Here is an 18897-nt window from a genome sequence, read left to right on the forward strand (position 1 = left end):
GAATATTCTTGAATGGCCAAGTCAGTCACCTGATCTCAACCCAATTGAGCAGCATTTCACTTGTTAAAGACTAAACTTCAGACAGAAAGGCCCACAAACAAACAGCAGCTGAAAACCACCGCAGTGAAGGCCTGGCAGAGCATCAAAAAGGAGGAAACACAGCGTCTGGTGATGTCCATGAGTTCAAGACTTCAGGCAGTCATTGCCAACAAAGGGTTTTCAACCAAGTACTAAAAATGAACATTTTATTTAAAATTATTGAATCTGTCCAATTACTTTTGGTCCTTTTAAAAACAGAGTGGCACATGTTAAGGAGCTGAAACTCTTAAACCCTTCATCCGATTTTAATGTGGATACCCTCAAATGAAAGCTGAAAGTCTATATATATATATACACACATACACGTATTTCAGACCCCATACCCTCTGCTGCTTTCTGTATTTTAACCTCCAGTGATGATACGGCTACACAGTCATGTAACGCTGCAGCCAATCACTGGTGATCTCAGTTCATTCCACCGTAGCGTCACATGTCCACGCTCAAACATCATTGTTGGAGGCCATGATACAGAGACTGACATGGAACTGGGAAGAAAAGGCACGGGAGCGCCGAGGGAATGGCCACATGGGTATTACTCAGTTTGTTATTTTATACCATTTTAAGTTTTTGGTTAAAAATAAATAAAATATTTGAGGGGTTGGATAGCCTTGTTAAGGGTTGTTTCATCTTAAACAAGATGGGGGTATTTTTCTTTTTCTTTTCAGAGATGTGAAGTATTGCCCCACACAGACTTATTTCGAGGTTCTTGTGAAGGATTATCCACCGATCACCCATTGCAGCAGCCATGATGTTTGGAGGTCTCATCGGTCACTGTACAGTATAGGATCTAGCCATCTATGCTCTGCTAAATCCCTGATATTATCAATTATTAGCACGTTCCCTCCAGGTATCAATGTCACATAAAATCCGCCCCGGTAAGCCCAGGTTACCTTGTGGCCCTGATGTTTTCCATACTCTTTGCAGACACAGCACATCAATGGGCTGGGCTGGCAGCCATCTTCTAAGCACACAAACTCTATGGCGTGAACCTGATGTTGGGTGCAGAGGGTCTTCTCGTAAGGTTTGTCGGCCAAGGGCACACGTCTGTGCTTGGCTAGTGTCTTTGTGGAGTGGGTGTGCAGGGAGCAGTCGGCACACAGATGGGTTGCGCATACAGTGCAGTATACGGACGCCACGTGGGCCTCATCTTCATCACAGCGCACAATACTCTGCAGAAAATAATCATCAAATTAGTGGAGATATCTAAAAACTAAAGGAAAAGAATAACTAAATAAGAGCCCTGTGGCCCATGCAATATCTATCCAGGCCCAGTAGCCCATACAGATGTGGGTGGTGTTCATTGCAGTGCATCCAAAGTTATGGAGGTGGAGCTGCAGAATCAGGCGGATGCCCACCGATCAAATACGATATTAATTTATCTCTGCCTGGGATTTATTTTTATTTTTTCGCCAAATTGCAACTATAAAATAATAAACAGACAATTCACATACAAACTTCAAAAGTGCTTACAATCCTTATCCAGGTGCTACAAAGTACTGTGCATCTGGCTGCTTAGAGGTAATGCTTTTACAGTTTTACGGCATTATTTATCTGGTGCCATTATGCTTTGCCCAGTATTTAAAGAAATAGGCCGCTAAATAAATAGTCTAGAGCTCAGACGTGACCAGGAGCTCAACATCTTCCCCGATGATGCTCGGCCAAATCTTTCTTGGTGCATTGTATTAATTCTGGCTTGGGCTAATGAAATGGATGTGCAGTTGGATGGAGGTAAGCGATTGCATCTGCGGCAGTGTTTCGGGGCCAAAGCCATCTACAGTGAAGAAGCATCAAATAAGGTTTGGGTGAATTAGATACACCCCTGTTCAAGCCAGGACTGATCCTGATACTTGTACGTAATTATATGAAATACAAGACACCATCTTCCATCAGCTGCTATGTATGATGTACATCAGAAAAGGGATTAAAAAAATGTTCCCAAACGACACCACTTCACAAAGAAATAATTAATAAAAAAAAAAAACAATCTTTATTAGAAATATCAACATGCAAATATAAAAGATAGTATGAACCGTGTGTACCACGAGACATGTATGAGGTATAAAAGAAATAGGAAATAAAGTCCATACATTTAGTGGAACAGACCAAAATTCACACACAAGTGGCTCAGGCAGTGCAGCTCATCCAGGATGGCACAGCAATGCGAGCTGTGGCAAGAAGGTTTGCTGTGTCTGTCTGCGTAGAGTCCAGAGGCTGGAGGCGCTACCAGGAGACAGGCCAGTACACCAGGAGACGTGGAGGGGGCCGTAGGAGGGCAACAACCCAGCAGCAGGACCGCTATCTCTGCCTTTGTGCAAGGAGGAACAGGAGGAGCACTGCCAGAGCCCTGCAAAATGACCTCCAGCAGGCCACAAATGTGCATGTGTCTGCACAAACTGTTAGAAACCGAGTCCATGAGGATGGTCTGAGTGCCCGACGTCCACAGATGGGGGTTGTGCTCACAGGCCAACACCACGCAGGACGCTTGGAATTTGCCAAAGAACACCAGAATGGGCAAATTCGCCACTGGCACCCTGTGCTCTTCATAGATGAAAGCAGGTTCACACTGAGCACATGTGACAGACGTGACAGAGTCTGAAGACACCGTGGAGAGCGATCTGCTACCTGCAACATCCTTCAGCATGACCGGTTTGGCAGTGGGTCAGTAATGGTGTGGGGTAGCATTTCTTTGGAGGGCCGCACAGCCCTCCATGTGCTCGCCAGAGGTAGCCTGACTGCCATTAGGAACCGAGATGAGACCCTCAGACCCCTTGTGAGACCATATGCTGGTGCGGTTGGCCCTGGGTTCCTCCTAATGCAGGACAATGCCAGACCTCATGTGGCTGGAGTGTGTCAGCAGTTCCTGCAAGATGAAGGCATTGAAGCTATGGACTGGCCCGCCCGTTCCCCAGACCTGAATCAGATTGAACACATCTGGGACACCATGTTTCGCACCATCCACCAATGTCACGTTGCACCACAGACTGTCCAGGAGTTGGCGAATGCTTTAGTCCAGGTCTGGGAGGAGATCACTCAGGAGACCATCCACCGCCTCATCAGGAGCATACCCAGGCCTTGTAGGGAGATCATACAGGCACGTGGAGGCCACACACACTATTGAGCATCATTTCCTTGTGTTGAGGCATTTCCACTTAAGTTGGATCAGCCTGTAACTTTATTTTCCACTTTGATTTTGAGCAGTATTCCAACTCCAGACCTCTGTGGGATATTAGTTGTGATTTACGTTGACCATTTTTAGGTTTTATTGTTCTCAACACATTCCACTATGTAAGGACTACAGATTTACAACTGGAATATTTCATTCAGTGATATCTAGGATGTGGGATTTTAGTGTTCCCTTAATGTTTTTGAGCAGTGTATTTCACAATATACACTCTCCTTGCATTTTTAATGTTTGTGTATTTAGGTTTTTTTACCCATAAAACTGTCTTATTTTTGTTGTCATTTATCTCCCCCTCTTTCTATTTATAATTGTGGGGTGTTTATTTATTGATTTGAATATCACTTACTGATACTTGATCTCCTGTTCACTTATTGTAATCCCACATTCCATCACAATTTGTTTCCCCTTCACGATAGGTTTCCTTGCGTTATGCTGCTCTGTGTGCATGCGCACTGGCGCTCCGTTGCTTGGCATTGCCAACGGTGTCTTCTCTCGGCAGGCTTGTGTCCTTGGTCCTGCTCACGTGTTCTCTTGTGGGCGTGGCCGAGTGATGTAGACTTTCCCATCCGATGACTTAGTAAATTGGTTCTTCTTGGTGCTTTGTTTCTTTATATGATTCTCATATTTATAAATGCTCTAGATAAGGGAACTGTAGTTAGACTGTTCAAATTTGCAGACGATGCAAAGTTAGAAGGGATAGCTGACACTAAAGAAGACTGAGAAAGGATTCAGAAGGATCTAGATAAGCTTGAACAATGGACAGCAACTAGTAGAATGATATTTAACAGGGAGAAATTCTAGATTCTACATCTGGTCAAGAAATAGGTAGAATAGAACTAAGCAACAGCAAATGTGAAAGAGTAGGGTATACTAATAGATCAGACTGAACATGAGTCAATAGAGTGATGCAGCCCCCCCCCCCCCCAAAAAAAAAAAAAAGCAAACAGTTCTAGAATGTATTCAGAGAAGCATAGAGCCTACATTACTTCATGTGATTATCCTCCTCTACTCCTTGGTCAGACATCATCTGGTATACTGTGTCCAGTTCTAAGTACCACATAAAAAAATCCAGCATGGGTCCCCCTGTATTTTTCATAACCAGCCTTGCTGATAGCTGAGGGTTACAGCCCTCAGCAAGGCTAATCATCAAAAAAAGATGGGTCCTCTTGCTGTATTTATTTAATTTTTTTTTTTTTTTTTTATTTGTTTTAAGTGTGGGGTCCCCCCCATTTGACAACCAGCCTTGCCAAAGCAGACAGCTGTGGGCTGGTATTCTCATGCTGGTAAGGGGCCATGGATATTGCCCCCCCAACCAACCTAAAAATAGTAGCCCGCAGCAGCCCAGAAAAGGCACATCTATTAAATACGCCAATTTTGGTGCTTTGCCTGGCTCTTCCCACTTGCCCTGTAGCGGTGGCGAGTAGAAATTCATATTTGTGGGGTTGATGTCATCTTCGTACTTTACTCAACTACTGCCTAATTCCACTGAAGACAACATGGGGAACCCTCTAGTCTTGGTTTGTGAGTTTGCCTGGTTGGTTATCAAAAATACAGGGGAACCCACAATGGTTTTGTTTTTTTTGTTTTTTTATTTACAGCGTAGGAGCCAGCTAATGAATACTACCCCCCCCCCCCCCCCCCCCCCCCATCAGTTGCTCCTGCACTCGCTGTCATTAGTGACAGCAGGTGTTGGATTATGGGAGCCGTAGTCCCATTAACTGACACCAGTGACCTGAAGTAAACTTTATACTGCCGATCAAAGCCAAGTGTTCTCTTGCTGGCTTTTGACAGCGTGGGAACCGTGGCTCTGACTGGTGTGGACAATTTCACCGCTGACCAGAAACCATGTTTGCTGCGCTGTCATGTACATGACTGTGACAAACTCTGTTCAGGCAGCCAAACCTGCCGTCACACTAGCAGTATTTGGTCAGTATTTTACCTCAGTATTTGGAAGCCAAAACCAGGAGTGGAACAATTAGAGGAAAAGTATAATAGAAACATATGCTCCACTTCTGTATTTATCACCCACTCCTGACCAAATATTGCTAGTGTGACAGCAGCCTAACACTGACTTCCTGGTGCCCGAACAATAGGCGTTTGGTATGGATGCTGAACTTTACTGATAGAGTTCACCTATCTCTAGTGTCGAGTTTGCCTTCAATGGAAGTCTTCAGACAAAGGCTGGACAGACATCTGCCTGAGATGGATTCGGGAATCCTGCATTGAGCAGGAGGTTGGACGCGATGACCCTGGGAGGTCCCTTCCAACTCTAACATTCAATAATTTTTACAGTGATATTTGTCTGTTCAATTCTGGATAGGGAGGCCCAATCATTTCCTGCATGATGCTTATACTCAGTGAGTGAACTTGCAAAACTGGCAATAACCTTTTCATAGAGATAATCATGTTGTGGATATATAATTAAATGACTACTAGGCAGCTGAAAGAACCACACACACACAATACATTTAAGTATTAAATATTTATTTAAAGTGCAAAAAAAAAAAACAAAGATTTGTTGGTGAGAAAGACAAGTTCACTTAGGCATGTTGGGTGGCAAAATGAAGTGGCCATGATGATTGAAAGCATTGCAAAGATGGCAGAGTACAGTGTGGCAGTGAATAAGTATTGAAAGGTTAGGTTATAGGAAAGGGGTACAGGGATGGGGATGAAGAGTTGGGGGGCCCACAGATTTAACTGGAAAAATCTGAACTAGTGGAATGTAAGTGACTGCCCTCAAACTGCCAGGTGACTTGTCTGAAACCATGTCCAATCCTGATATTGTGTGCCTCCAAGTGCTAGTCTTGTGAATCTCTTCAGGTCTTTCCTGATGGAAAGAATATAGAAGTTAGCAAATGCTTTAGATAAAATACACAAGATAAATTTAGAAAATGCTGCTGTCCTACCTAGAAATGTGAGCATACCATGGTCATAGAAGATACTGAAGTGTGAGGAAGTCTATTCTCTTCATGGGGGCACTACCTTCTGAAACAGTCACAACGCCATCTCCGCTGTATCTGGATTTGTCTCCCTGTAATAAAATAATGCATGGTTGTACAGTTAGGCTGTGTGCACACGCTGCGGACTGGTGTGCGGATTTTTATGCACCGATTTTGATAAATCCGCAGGGCAAAAACACTGCGTTTTTCCTGCAGATTTACCTCAGTTTTGTGCGGATTCTACTGCGGTTTTACACCTGCGGTTTTTTGGTTTTTCTTCAATATGGAGCAGGTGTCAAACCACTGCGGATTCCACACAAAGAATTGACATGCTGCAGAAAATAAACCGCAGCGTTTCCGCGTGGTTTTTTCTGCAGCATGTGCACAGCAGTTTTTATTTTCCATAGGTTAACATGGTACTGTACACTGCATGGATAACTGCTGCAGATCCACAGCGTCAAAAACGCTGTGGATCCGCAGTAAAAACCGCATCGTGTGCACATACCCTAAACGAAATTTTATATATATATATATATATATATATATATATATATAGAACTGCTTTTCACATTGTATATTCCCTGGAAACAGGGTGTACGGATCTGTGCTGGTCCCTGGATATGCCTGACCACAGCAGGACCTGCCATCAGCTAATCCGTAAGGGCGCCCATTTGTTGGACCCCACAATCGCTTACCAATGACTCATTCTATGGTGAGGCCAGCAATATTAAAGTCTTAGACAATCCCTTAAAATCAGTTATTTCTTAAAATCGCAGCAATTTAGAACTAAAACAATGTAATTATTGAAATGATAGAAGAGTACTTACTATTGCTAGCCTGCAAATCCTCTCCAGTCACGCTGGCCATGTGGCTCGCTGCTGGCATTGTGATTCGGGAAGAGTTGGCTGCATTCTTGGCACATACAGTGTGTCCTAGATATTGGTGAGTCTTCAGTGATGGGACACTGGCTGGTTCAGGTTCCCTCTTTAGCAAATTCATAAGACTTACTAGTGATTTATAAAAGATTGCCAACTGGAATAGAAATGCCTCTATATTCTTTTGTAAAGTTGGAGTAGATTAAAATAGAGGAGGTTGGATGAGAGCGTGTCCCATGGTAAGTAAGGCGATTACTTCTGAAGTTCACCATCCATAAAAAAAAAAAAAAAAAAAAAAAAAAAAAAAAAGACCCAGCACACAGCCATTCTTTTACAGAATGACAAGTCGGTTTGAACTACTGTTATACAACAGTGAAGGTTTGTTTGGCATTAAACCCATGCTTTTTGCAAAGGAAAGACTTTATGATTTTATGCAAGTTGGCCCTGGATGCAGTAGAGGGCGAAAAATACAATGATCTATTGTTCCAGTCAGTCAGACTTCAATCCAGTGATACCCAGAGACCTCACTGAGTGCTGGAATCACAATGGGTGGTAATAAGTGCCTTAATTTGCCATTTTATACCATCCCATGCCTTAGAGTAAAGATAAGCCACACTAGAATTCACGACTTTGGATGTCTAGGCATGGCAAAGGTTGGGTCCCTGCCTTTTGATGTGGGCTTTGGCACTGAGCCCTCATCTTTCCCCACACGTGACAGCTGATCTGATCAGTCATGCATTTAATAGCTACAGGTGGATCTGAAATCCACCTACAGCTGTTAAATGCAGTCGTTGCCAAAAAAAAAAAAAAAAAGTTGGGGGTGCAAAAATGCAATCCCTCACCTAACGAAAACAGGCGACATGGAAAATTCTCTCCCCCTGCAAACAGCATTTAATCTTAAATATCCCGGTATTCATTTTCAGTTGGTCAAGAACCATAGATTGTTGTCATACGAGTCTTAAACATTGATTTTTCAATGGCTGCTGTTTGAATATTCCAACAGTTCCTATAGCATATTGTCTGCCATCTTTGCAAGACAAGGATGCAGGGTCATAGAACAATCGATGTTTGACAATATGTGGCTTGACCATTGTGTGAGACCCTGTGGCTTGTCGACTTGCAAAACATGAGGATAAACTATGCAAAGTGATTAAATTATCAAACAATGTTAGAAATTCATAACACCGCTCCCCTGACCTGTGGGTGATGACCTGAAACAGATGTGGATCTAAAAAAAAGATTTCTATTGTTCTGTAAGGAGAATTAGAGACCTTACAAAACCTCAGCCAGAACAATCTACAGGATCTCAGCTTAGGAGAACACAGTTGTCTCTACTGACCATCGCTGAACACAGACGTATTGAAGAATCCAGGTTGGCACAATCAGGTCACATACATCATTGCTCTGGGTCAGCTTCCGAAGCTTGTTACCTCCTCTGTGGGTGCCTACTCAAAGCAGGGTGCCACTCGTGGGGTAGTCTGTCTTGGAAGCCCCGGAGTTGCAGCTGTCTTAATCTCAGTGAGCCTCCGGAAGGGGAAGACTCCAATTTTGCACCATCTTGGGTATTGTTCTGGGACTGTACTAAATCTTCTTGTCTGTACATGGTTCAATAGAAGTATTGCCACACTTGTTTTACCCTCAAACTTTGTTGTCTGTGTAGTATGCCCACCATAGAACTAGAGTGGGTGTTCAGTGAATAAGCCCTGGTACATGCAGACTTAGGCTACTTTCACACTAGCGTCGGGCCGACGTTCCCAACGCTAGCGTTGTCTCCGCCGCACAACGGGGGCAGCGGATGCATTTTTCCAGCGCATCCGCTGCCCCATTGTGAGGTGCGGGGAGGTGGGGGCGGAGTTCCGGCCGCGCATGCGTGGTCGGAAAAAGCGGACCGTCGTGAGCAAAAAAACGTTACATGTAGCGTTTTTTGCTCATGACGGTCCGCCACTGCACAGAGCATCCGTCGCACGACGAGTGCGACGTGTGGCAATCCGTCACAATGCGTCGCTTAATGTTAATCAATGGCAAAAAAACGCATCCTGCAAACACTTTTGCAGGATGCGTGTTTTCGGCAAAACGACGCATTGTGACGGAATGCAGTTAACGCTAGTGTGAAAGTAGCCTTAGTGTGTGCTGGCCTGACTGCAACCCAACCCGGTGTCTGCAGCCAAAAGATTAAAAAAAAAAAAAAAAAAAAAAAAAAGTTATGGCTCTGGGAAGAAGTGCAATGGAAAATTGCAAGGTCATGAAGGGATTAATGCATGCAAGGTGCATTTCTTTTCAGTTACGGGAAAAGGGACATGTGATTTATTGAACACAGGGATGTAGTCTTGGCATTGGTTCTATTAGCCTAGTTTACTGGACGCACAATGGAAAGTTCTGTATCACAGACAATAGGGCAATTGAAACTGTGCAAACAATAGGACAGAAAACACATGCGGCCCATCACATGCTCTTCCAAAAAAATATCACGATTACAACTTGCAGTTTTCATAAGTGTACCGTGATGCAGACCTCTAGTATTGGCTACCTACTTCTTGGCCATGGTCTATAGAACTTGTTAAGTACAAATTCTTGTAGAAAGAAGAAGAATCAGTGTCTGATCCGTTTTGATTTTAGGACAGAACCTTTGTTTGGTCTTCATATCACATTATAACTTTGTATATTCAGTCTAGAGCCGCTGGCCTTTCCTTAAGATGTTATTTTTTGTAACAGGTTATGTGCACAGGAAATTTTTCCAAGAGGAAGACTTTGGGAAACGCTGCCTTCCCAAGAAATGTTTAGGATTTTTTTTTACTGCATTTAAAAGGAAAAAAAAATAAAAAAATCTTCTAACTGTTAAGTCAACCGTGATTCTCTGATCTGTGGCTTCTCACATTCCTGCCATAGACCAGTGGTGGACACAGACAGAAGAAGGCCCATGTGCAAGAACAGTGTGTGAGCCCTTAGCAGCCCAATAGTTGTCTATGAGAGAAGCCGCTCTGGGGCACCTCCAGCGATAAGTTGCCCCTGTGACACTGCAGTAAAGACCCCTTTACCAGTCATCTCCAGGATGGTCCGGAACCACAGGTAAATGTCATGCTAAAGGTCTATTCAACCAATCAAAAATCACTTTTCTACTATATTCCAATTAAATTCCCCACCGTTCCCTACTTTAACCACACACTGACGCTTGGCCTGAGAATCCCTAGTGCATGCTGGGACACAGCAAATGGATGTCAGGGGGCAGAGGCAGTCACCATTTTCCTGTATTCGGTGGGCCCTTCCAATCCCAAGACCCAGAACTTATCATTGATGCAGTCGTATTTTTGCCAAGAGTTGTATTTTAAAGCGGATTGGGATTTTTCTTTGGTGGGGAGGGGTGGACACATTGGAACTTAAATGTATTGATTCTTTACTTGAAAGTAAACAAATGGCAGTTCTATCAGTGTAAATTTGTGCAACATGGTGAGAGGCGGAAAGTTTACAATGCAAAGTGATAACTAAAGGCCCCGTCACACATAGCGAGATAGCTAGCGATATCGCTGCTGAGTCACTAGTTTTGTGACGCAACAGCGACCTCAGTAGCGATCTCGCTATGTGTGACACGTACCAGCGATCAGGCCCCTGCTGTGAGATCACTGGTCGTGTCGGAATGGCCTGGACCTTTTTTTGGTCGTTGAGGTCCCGCTGACATCGCTGAATCGGTGTGTGTGACACCGATCCAGCGATGTCTTCACTGGTAACCAGGGTAAACATCGGGTTACTAAGCGCAGGGCCACGCTTAGTAACCCGATGTTTACCCTGGTTACCAGCGTAAATGTAAAAAAAAAAACAAACAGTACATACTCACCATCTGATGTCCGTCAGGTCCCCCGGCGTCTGCTTCCTGCTCTGACTGACTGCCGGCCGGAAAGTGAGAGCAGATTACAGCAGTGACGTCACCGCTGCGCTCTGCTCTCACTGTACGGCGGCTCAGTCAGAGCAGGAAGCAGACGGCGAGGGACACCGAAAGGCGAGTATGTACTGTTTGTTTTTTTTGGTAACCAGGGTAAACATCGGGTTACTAAGCGCGGCCCTGCACTTAGTAACCCGATGTTTACCCTGGTTACCCGGGTGCTGCAGGGGGACTTCGGCATCGTTGAAGACAGTTTCAATGATGCCGAAGTCGTTCCCCTGATCGTTGGTCGCTGGAGAGAGCTGTCTGTGTGACAGCTCCCCAGCGACCACACAACAACTTACCAACGATCACGGCCAGGTCGTATCGCTGGTTGTGATCGTTGGTAAATCGCTATGTGAGACGGGGCCTTACCTTTACTCTGTAGGACAGCGGGTGTGACCGTACCAAGAGCTTACATTACACCACCTCTTGTTCTTCCAGGTACAGGGATGTATGTGGCCTCGTTTGTGTAACAAGCTGAATTTTTTTTGTACCAACCACAACTGGAGTAGTATTGTAGGATACAGATACACATATATACACACACATACTTATTTATTTATTTTTTTTTACACATACTGTGCAGGGCAAATCTAGCATGCATTATTGATCAAATTGGACAGATACCAATTTTTTTTTTGCAGCGATTTGCTTCCCCACCCGACAACTCCCTAGGTTTCCCCTTTTGTAAAATAACATACTTGCTGCCATTCAGGTGGATTGAATAACACTGTCCACATGGATCATACACCAGGACAAACAGCGCTGGCCTTCTTCGCCCATGGACAGATTGCACAGATCAGGAGGAAGGAGAGAAGCCAGCGCTGATTGCTCTGGCACATGATCACTGGGAGTATCACTGAATGGCACCACTAGGCAGTATGTATTATGTTATTTTACAAAAAGGAAACAGGCAGCCGTCTGACACCCAGTGATTATGCAGCAGGATAGGGGTGATCTCCGTCATTCACAGCAGTATGCGCCAAGCAAGAGTGATGTGATGAGAACATGGTCCAGCCTAGCCTTGTGCTCCTGCCATCACTGGTGTTACAATACAGCAGATTATGGCCAACACTAGTAGTCTGGACATAAGATGACATTTTGTGGAAGAGTGTTTAAAAAAAATAATAAGTAATAATTTTGTGACAGCAGTAGGTGAGGCCTACCTCTCCATACCCTCCTACCGCCTCTTCGGAGGCTCCACTCTGGCCACTTGCACCATTTTGGAGTCGTTCCAGCAGTTCCAAGAGAGCAAAGTTTTTCTTTAGTCCCCAAACGCCAGAGTCTCCTGTTCATAAAGTAGAAAGAAAAGTTAGAATCTCAACTAGAAACCTGAAATTCAGAGAATTTGTCAATGAGCACTAGACAACATATTCTTATAATGTAATGGCTTAAAAAGGGCCATTCCCATCTCCAAGATCCTATGCCAACACATGGCAAGTTTAAGATTATTAGCAAATGCCTCCATTTACAAATGTAGTATAGTTCTTCTGATTCACCATGTCTATTTCCTCTTGTGCAGGCATTGCAGGACCTTCGCTATCCATGGTTACAACCACTAGCAACTAGCTAACTGTCACTATATCAGTGGTCGTCACCATGGTGATACCCAAGGTCCTGCAATGCCTGCACATGAGGAAAGCGACATCGCAAATCAGAAGAACTATACTACATTTCTAATTGGAGGCATTTGCTAACATTCTTACACTTGCCACATGTTGGGATAGAAATTCTTCCCCCTTCAAAAAAGTTTTCTAGCATGGCTAACTGCTATGGTACCATCTTCAGGTAAATATGATTGCTTCTTATTGTATTTTCTGCAAGTTTGCAGTGACTGAAAAACTAAGTGTAGAGCAGATTAGAATACGTTCTTTAAATTTCATTGCATGGCTTACCGATTAAAGTTAAATTTTGTTACACTGGAGTTTTATGAATGCAATAATGAAAGTTTCACATTTGTTATGGGGGGGGGGGGGCATCTGAAGCTTGCTTTTGACAACCACCACCCTGATACCATCTTCTATTTGGTTTGCGGTCAGGGGGCACGGCTATAGTCATGCCACCTGTGTTCTTCCTGCCCTCCCCTTGGGATCCATGCCTGCTAATTTCCTTCTTTATCAGTCATAGCCCCTCCATGTCTCACATCATAGAGAAGCTGCAAACTCAGATTGAGATCAAGTGCAGAACCAGGGTCAGGTGTCAGGCGGGGAGCAGAGGCCGAGCACCGATCCATGGCAGGAAATCTTGCATTGATGTAAATAAGTGGTCAGGTGGCCTTTTATTGAGCACATCTGCACCTTTAAGATCCCAAGCTCCAATTTTGACAGGAATGTATGTAATACATTATGGTCCTGATTCAGAGCAATATCCAGGATTTTTGCATAAATGGCATTAAAAGTGTCACAAAATGTGTGTGCAACTGAGAAGTTATAAGATCTTGCGGCTTGCCATTTTCACCTATGTTTCTCCCACCAAAGTGGAAGGAGCAGGAACGGGGGGACGCAGCGAGAGTAACTCCACCGATGGTCACCACTTGTTAGCCGCTCCTGATAAGTGTGTACATCTTCATGAGCGTCTCCCTCCAGGACATCACCTCAAGCCTGGTGAGGAGAGAACGGGCTTTCCCTAGGGGCATTACAGGGAATGTGCACTTACCAGTCCTGTATGTGACCTGTGGGTCTGGGCAGAGGGCCTGCCTCATGGATGAAGAGATGGGCCAATATTTATTAGAAGGTGCAGACAATCAAAAAAGTGAAAGTTCTATATTAAAAAAAAAAAAAGTTGCTCCCCATCCTGCTTCTTAAAGGGTTAGTCCTCCTTTAGGTACTTGTCCTAGTTTAAGAGGGTATGATTCCAAATTTATTTATTTTTTTTAAATGGTTTCATTATTTGAAACTGTCATCACAGAATAAAGGTCCAATCCAAGTACAGGCGCATCATGTGGGGCCAATCATTTATATAAAGCTTCTCATTGGCTTGTCTCTTCCCCCACCGCCATCTCCACCCTTCTCTGGTTCTACAAAGCCAGAGCTGTCAATCAAATGGGGGGAACAAACAGGTGGGACGGTGTATGTAAGCGATTGGCCGGCCATGAGTCACAGAGTGGCAGACTTGTCATTCTTTGCGGACGTGCATATTGGGCCCCTTCTACACTTCTGATTGACAGTGATCGCTGACCGCCGTGACTACAGTCTGAAAGACTATGCAGTTTTTACAGAACCAAAATACTAGCCCGTTGGAATCGCCACTGGATTTTCTCTACATCTGGATACCCAGGTTACCATTATTGCATCCAAAAATGGCAATCGCTCCTTGCCTCGGAGGTAGAGGGCAGGTCCAGAGGGACCTTATTGAGTTTGGCTAAAAATTCAAAGTAACATCTAGCAGATCCTGTCCATGTAGCGCATCCACAGTACAAGCCTCTGCCACTATACCCTCGCCCATTAGCACATGGGTTCCCCCTGATGCCCCCTGACCAGGCGGGAAACCTTCCCATCATACAGGAAGGCATTACTAACCAGACAGAACCATAATGCAAACACTCCTTGTGGGCTCAGCACCATCAGCCACTGGTAAGTAGAATATACCTCGCTGTCTATACTGTACCCACACATGACATTCATACTAGATCAGGGTTTTGTTTTTTTTAGGAATTCTGACATGGATTTGCAAAGTTAGTATACCAGCCTTATCAGGTCTAAGAATTTAAATGTATTTATGGTAGTTTGTATTCTGAAGTCTGGTGATAGATCCACAACGAAGCAGCCATTCTGCAGGTGATTAGAACAGGATGCATTTTATTTACCTAGCTCAGTAACCTGCCGGTCAAATGGGCAGCGTATCGCTCTGCCGTGTAGAGGCAGACGTGTCAGGCAGTCATGGCAGACCGTGTGGCCACACAGAAGCAAACGCGGCACCTTGTCCCCTTGCAGACTGAAGACATCTTCACAGACTCCACACTCCAGAACCTAAAGAAACCAGACGACAAACTCAAATAGTGAAGAGATCGGAGGTGAAGGGGGGGGCCATTGGAATATTAGTCACAGTAGGAAATAATCCAAGGCAGCAATTTATCCACATTACTATATGGGAGTCAAATGTCCCAATATCAAGCTGAACCAAGAGGGGAGCTATATAGATATTTTGCATCTTAAAAGTTTTTAACACCCCTCAAGAATAGAGAGTTTAGTTTTCTGCTCATTACCCAATAAGCCAGCCACTATTGCCGGCCAGAGGTGGCCAAAAATGTGCTTATGATCCCTTCCCGATAAATGCTGCTCTGAAGCTGGGGAGATTGCCGAGTCTAGCCATCTTCTGTAGCCAGGAGCTGCCTGTACAGGACCAGAGAATGCACCGATCACCACAATGCAGATACCAGCAGAAAGTCAGGAGACCTCAGTCAACCTCTTAGGAAGAATCATTTTTTTTTTAACCTTGTTTTATTCCCTCTGCTCTGAGTATTTTGGGTTATTCACCCCCCCTCCTCCCCCCCCCCCCCCCCTTCAGTCCAGGGATCTGGGACCTTATTTCATGTTGAGGGGCATTTGGCAGTACAATCAGCCCTCCCAAGCTGTCTATATGGGTATGTAGGTCATAGGAAGCTGAGTAAAATGATACCGTGATATCTGCTGTCCAATGTTTAATTCCAGAGAAATCCAGGTTTTTCTTTGTTCTTTGTTTGTTGACTATGGCCTGGACACTGATCTCCTTGAGAATCAGCCTCCAGAGATTATTTTAAATGAAAGGAGGAGTTACCAGTGTGAGACCTGTAACTAAGGCTATGTTCACACGTTGCAGATTCGTGTGTGGATTTCTCCGCACCGTTTTTGAAAAATCCACAGGCAAAACATGCACTGCATTTTACACAGATTTCACCTGCGGTTTTACACCTGCAGATTCCTATTGAGGAACAGGTGTAAAACACTGCGGAATCCTCACCAAGAATTGACATGCTGCGGAAAATACAATGCAGTGTTTCTGGGAGTATTTTCAGCAGCATGGGCACAGCAGATTTGGTTTCCATAGATTTACATGGTACTGTAAACCTGAAGGAAGATTGCTGCGAATCTGCAGCGGCCAATCCACTGTGGATCCGCAGGCAAATCCGCAGTGTGTGCACATCGCCTTACAGAACTGAACTTTGTCTTTTTACAAACACATTTGCTGCAGCTCCCACAGCTCTGCTGTATTATACAGCCCTGTCTGCCTGTGAGATGGAAGCTGCAGATGTCAGGTATTATCACACACAGCTCTGCACTGAGATCAGAGAGCAGCCGTTACATATCACACTAGTAGTGCCACCTTTCTATGAAAAGCTCTGGAGGCAGATTCTCTGGGACAACTGTGCCCGGATATAGATCTTAACCCCTTCACAACATAACCCCTCATGTGTCTTACTCCCTGCCTCAGAAACGGGCTCGTACACCGAGCCTGCATCTCTCCCAGCAGGTAATGGCTGGTTTAGGGTATGTGCACACATTGCGGATTCTCTGCGGATCCGCAGCGTTTTTTTGAGGTGCAGAAACGCTGCAGATCCACAATTGATTTACAGTACAATGTAAATCAATGAGAAAAAAAAATGCTGTGCACAGTTTGCGGAAAATCCGCTGCGGTTTAAAAGTAGCATGTCACTTTTTTGTGAATCTGCAGCGTTTTTTTGTACCCATTCCATTATAGAAAACCGCAGGGGTAAAAAATGCAGCAAATCTGCAAGAAAACCGCAGCAAAAACACACAAAAAAAACGCAGGTGCGTTTTCTGCCAGGAGAGACAGAATCCGCACCAGAAATTCCTAAGCCTAATCTGCAACGTGTGCACATAGCCTTAATCATCCGTCACGTGCTTTTAACAAGAGCAGGCGGAGCAGAGCCCGCAGTCATTGACACCTGCATTGGCAAGAGGGGAGTCATTCCATGCAATCAGCACACATGATGTGATCACAAAGCGCTGATGGGTTGCAGACAACCGAGGGTCTGCTGAAGACTCCCATGCCTGTCACTAAGATACCCTTGTAAAAGACAATGTTTATCAGGCATTTGCGATTGTCACTATAAAGCGCTGATACTCCATGTACAGCACAGACGGGCACAGCTCAAGTCACCTAAAGGGCTACTAAATACAGAAGAAGGAAAACCACTACACATGTTTGGTGTCTGCACAATTGTACCGACGCACACAGAAGCTGGCCGCAACATGGTGTTAACAGCTCATTTACATAGTAAGAAACATGGATTTCTATGAAAAAAGACGTCACAGATATTAAATTATTATATTTATCTGCCTATAACCTACATGCCCATATAGATGGCTTGGGGGGGGGGGGGGGTTTGATCCTACCGGCAGATTAACTTAATTTTCATGGAGGTGCAGGTCTCTAGGCTGCTGTACCCTATTAGCCTGTCATGTACACCTCCTCTAAGACAAACTAAAAAGTAATAAGAGGCCCTATATGTTTGGAAGAAAAATACTCTGCAGAACAGCAGGTTTAACTTAAGAGCCAATGCTGGCTTTATTGGAGCTGGTGAAATGTGCAGAGGCACAAGCAGAGGCCAGGGCACAAGCAGAGGCCAGGGCACAAGCGTGACTGCAGCAGCACCCGGAGGGACCTAATGGGATGGAGGAGACAGCAGTGATGAGAAATGAAGGGTCACATCACACCCGGGGGTTATGTCGCACACTGAGGGGACTCTGCAGCCTCCCGGCTCCGGTGCAGCCACATCCGCCGGTGTCAGCACCGTACACACAGGCGCAGTGTGGGCGCTGCAGGGCAGACGCGCTCCGGCCCCTGTGGTCGCCATCCCCCCAGCAGGAGGCCGTCACACCGCACACCCGTCCCTCCGGCCCCCGCTCACCTTCACTGCTCCTCCGGGGCCCACCCGGCTCTGCCTGCTGCTACCTTCCATCCTGCCTGCTGAGCCGTGTCTGTTTGCTGCTGCGGCTGCAGCCACGGCCATAGTGGCAGCTGGCAGTTCCAACGCACCGGCGGGGGGGGGGAGGGTAACGGAGAACACCGAGAGATACATATGTAAAATTTACAGCTAACTATGAAAATAAATCACCTCCCTGTAAAATAATTTTATCTAAGAAGTAATGTAATTTTATTTTCCAAAAGGTATAAGCGAAATTACAATGAATTACCTCCCGCCCCCCATGTAGTGATGGTTCGATCCAAATTCTGCCAGTGATTGCACAACTATATAAAATAGACGGCACCGAGTGGCGGCCATCTTTAGTGTGGGCAATAAGCAACGTCAGTTATATAGGGGATGTAATGCTGCCTTTGTTGCGCTTACATGTCGCCGGTGTGTCATGTGATGGCTGTTACAGTATTGTACGTGATTTGACGGCTGTTTAATATTTTATTATAAGGAAAAGGAAGGTCACGTGATCCGAGCGCCGCACTGGTGACGTCACACGCCGGAGTCTCATCTTGCGGAGGAAATAATTTTGTTCCCTGAGAGGACCCGTAGAGAAGCCGTCTAGGAGTGTTAGCCGTGGTTATAGACGTTGTAGGCGCCATGGACGTCAACCAGCCTAAACAGGAGCACTTACTAGCCCTTAAAGGTACAGAGGCGGGTGGGGGGGAGGTCTGAGCACTTGGGTGGGCGCAGGCTGAGCCGGGGTCGGTCTGGAGTCCACTTCCTGTAGTTGTTATGACTCTTGAATATTGGGCATGAAGCAAATGCTAGGAGATGGGAGCAGCTGGAGCCTCTTCTGTCAGGCACTGCGGTGGTTGCTGTGGAGAAGCCAGATACATTTTTTGACTAATTTTCATAAATGACAGCTCCCATCCTCCTTCCCCAGTCAGCAGGAGGCTGGGAGTTGTCCAGGACTGTAATAATATTGAAAGGGGTTTTCCAGGACTAGAAGAACATGGCTGCTTTCTGTC

General features: G+C 45.1%; 2 protein-coding genes across 5 annotated transcripts in view; one reads left to right on the forward strand and one right to left on the reverse strand.

The window, feature by feature from the left end:
- Positions 1-18013, reverse strand: part of TRIM23 (tripartite motif containing 23) — a 32737-nt gene extending 14724 nt beyond the window's left edge. The window contains exons 1-4 of the mRNA XM_077286276.1: positions 17861-18013; positions 14816-14978; positions 12177-12298; positions 990-1268 (exon numbers count right to left, since the gene is read on the reverse strand). Coding sequence (XP_077142391.1) covers positions 990-1268; positions 12177-12298; positions 14816-14978; positions 17861-17962 — 666 coding nt within the window. The 5' untranslated portion in view covers positions 17963-18013. The remainder of the gene's footprint in view (positions 1-989; positions 1269-12176; positions 12299-14815; positions 14979-17860) is intronic.
- Positions 18014-18233: 220 nt separating this feature from the next.
- Positions 18234-18897, forward strand: part of TRAPPC13 (trafficking protein particle complex subunit 13) — a 52243-nt gene continuing 51579 nt past the window's right edge. For 3 of the 4 annotated variants that reach the window (XM_077286232.1, XM_077286242.1, XM_077286260.1), the window contains exon 1: positions 18294-18572. In XM_077286232.1, the coding sequence (XP_077142347.1) occupies positions 18527-18572 (46 nt within the window). In that variant the 5' untranslated portion in view covers positions 18294-18526. Of the gene's footprint in view, positions 18573-18897 lie in introns of all 4 variants that reach the window. The other variant, XM_077286252.1, reaches the window with a different exon arrangement.

This window comes from Ranitomeya variabilis, chromosome 1 (assembly GCF_051348905.1).
Source record: "Ranitomeya variabilis isolate aRanVar5 chromosome 1, aRanVar5.hap1, whole genome shotgun sequence".
Taxonomy (NCBI): Eukaryota; Metazoa; Chordata; class Amphibia; order Anura; family Dendrobatidae; genus Ranitomeya; species Ranitomeya variabilis.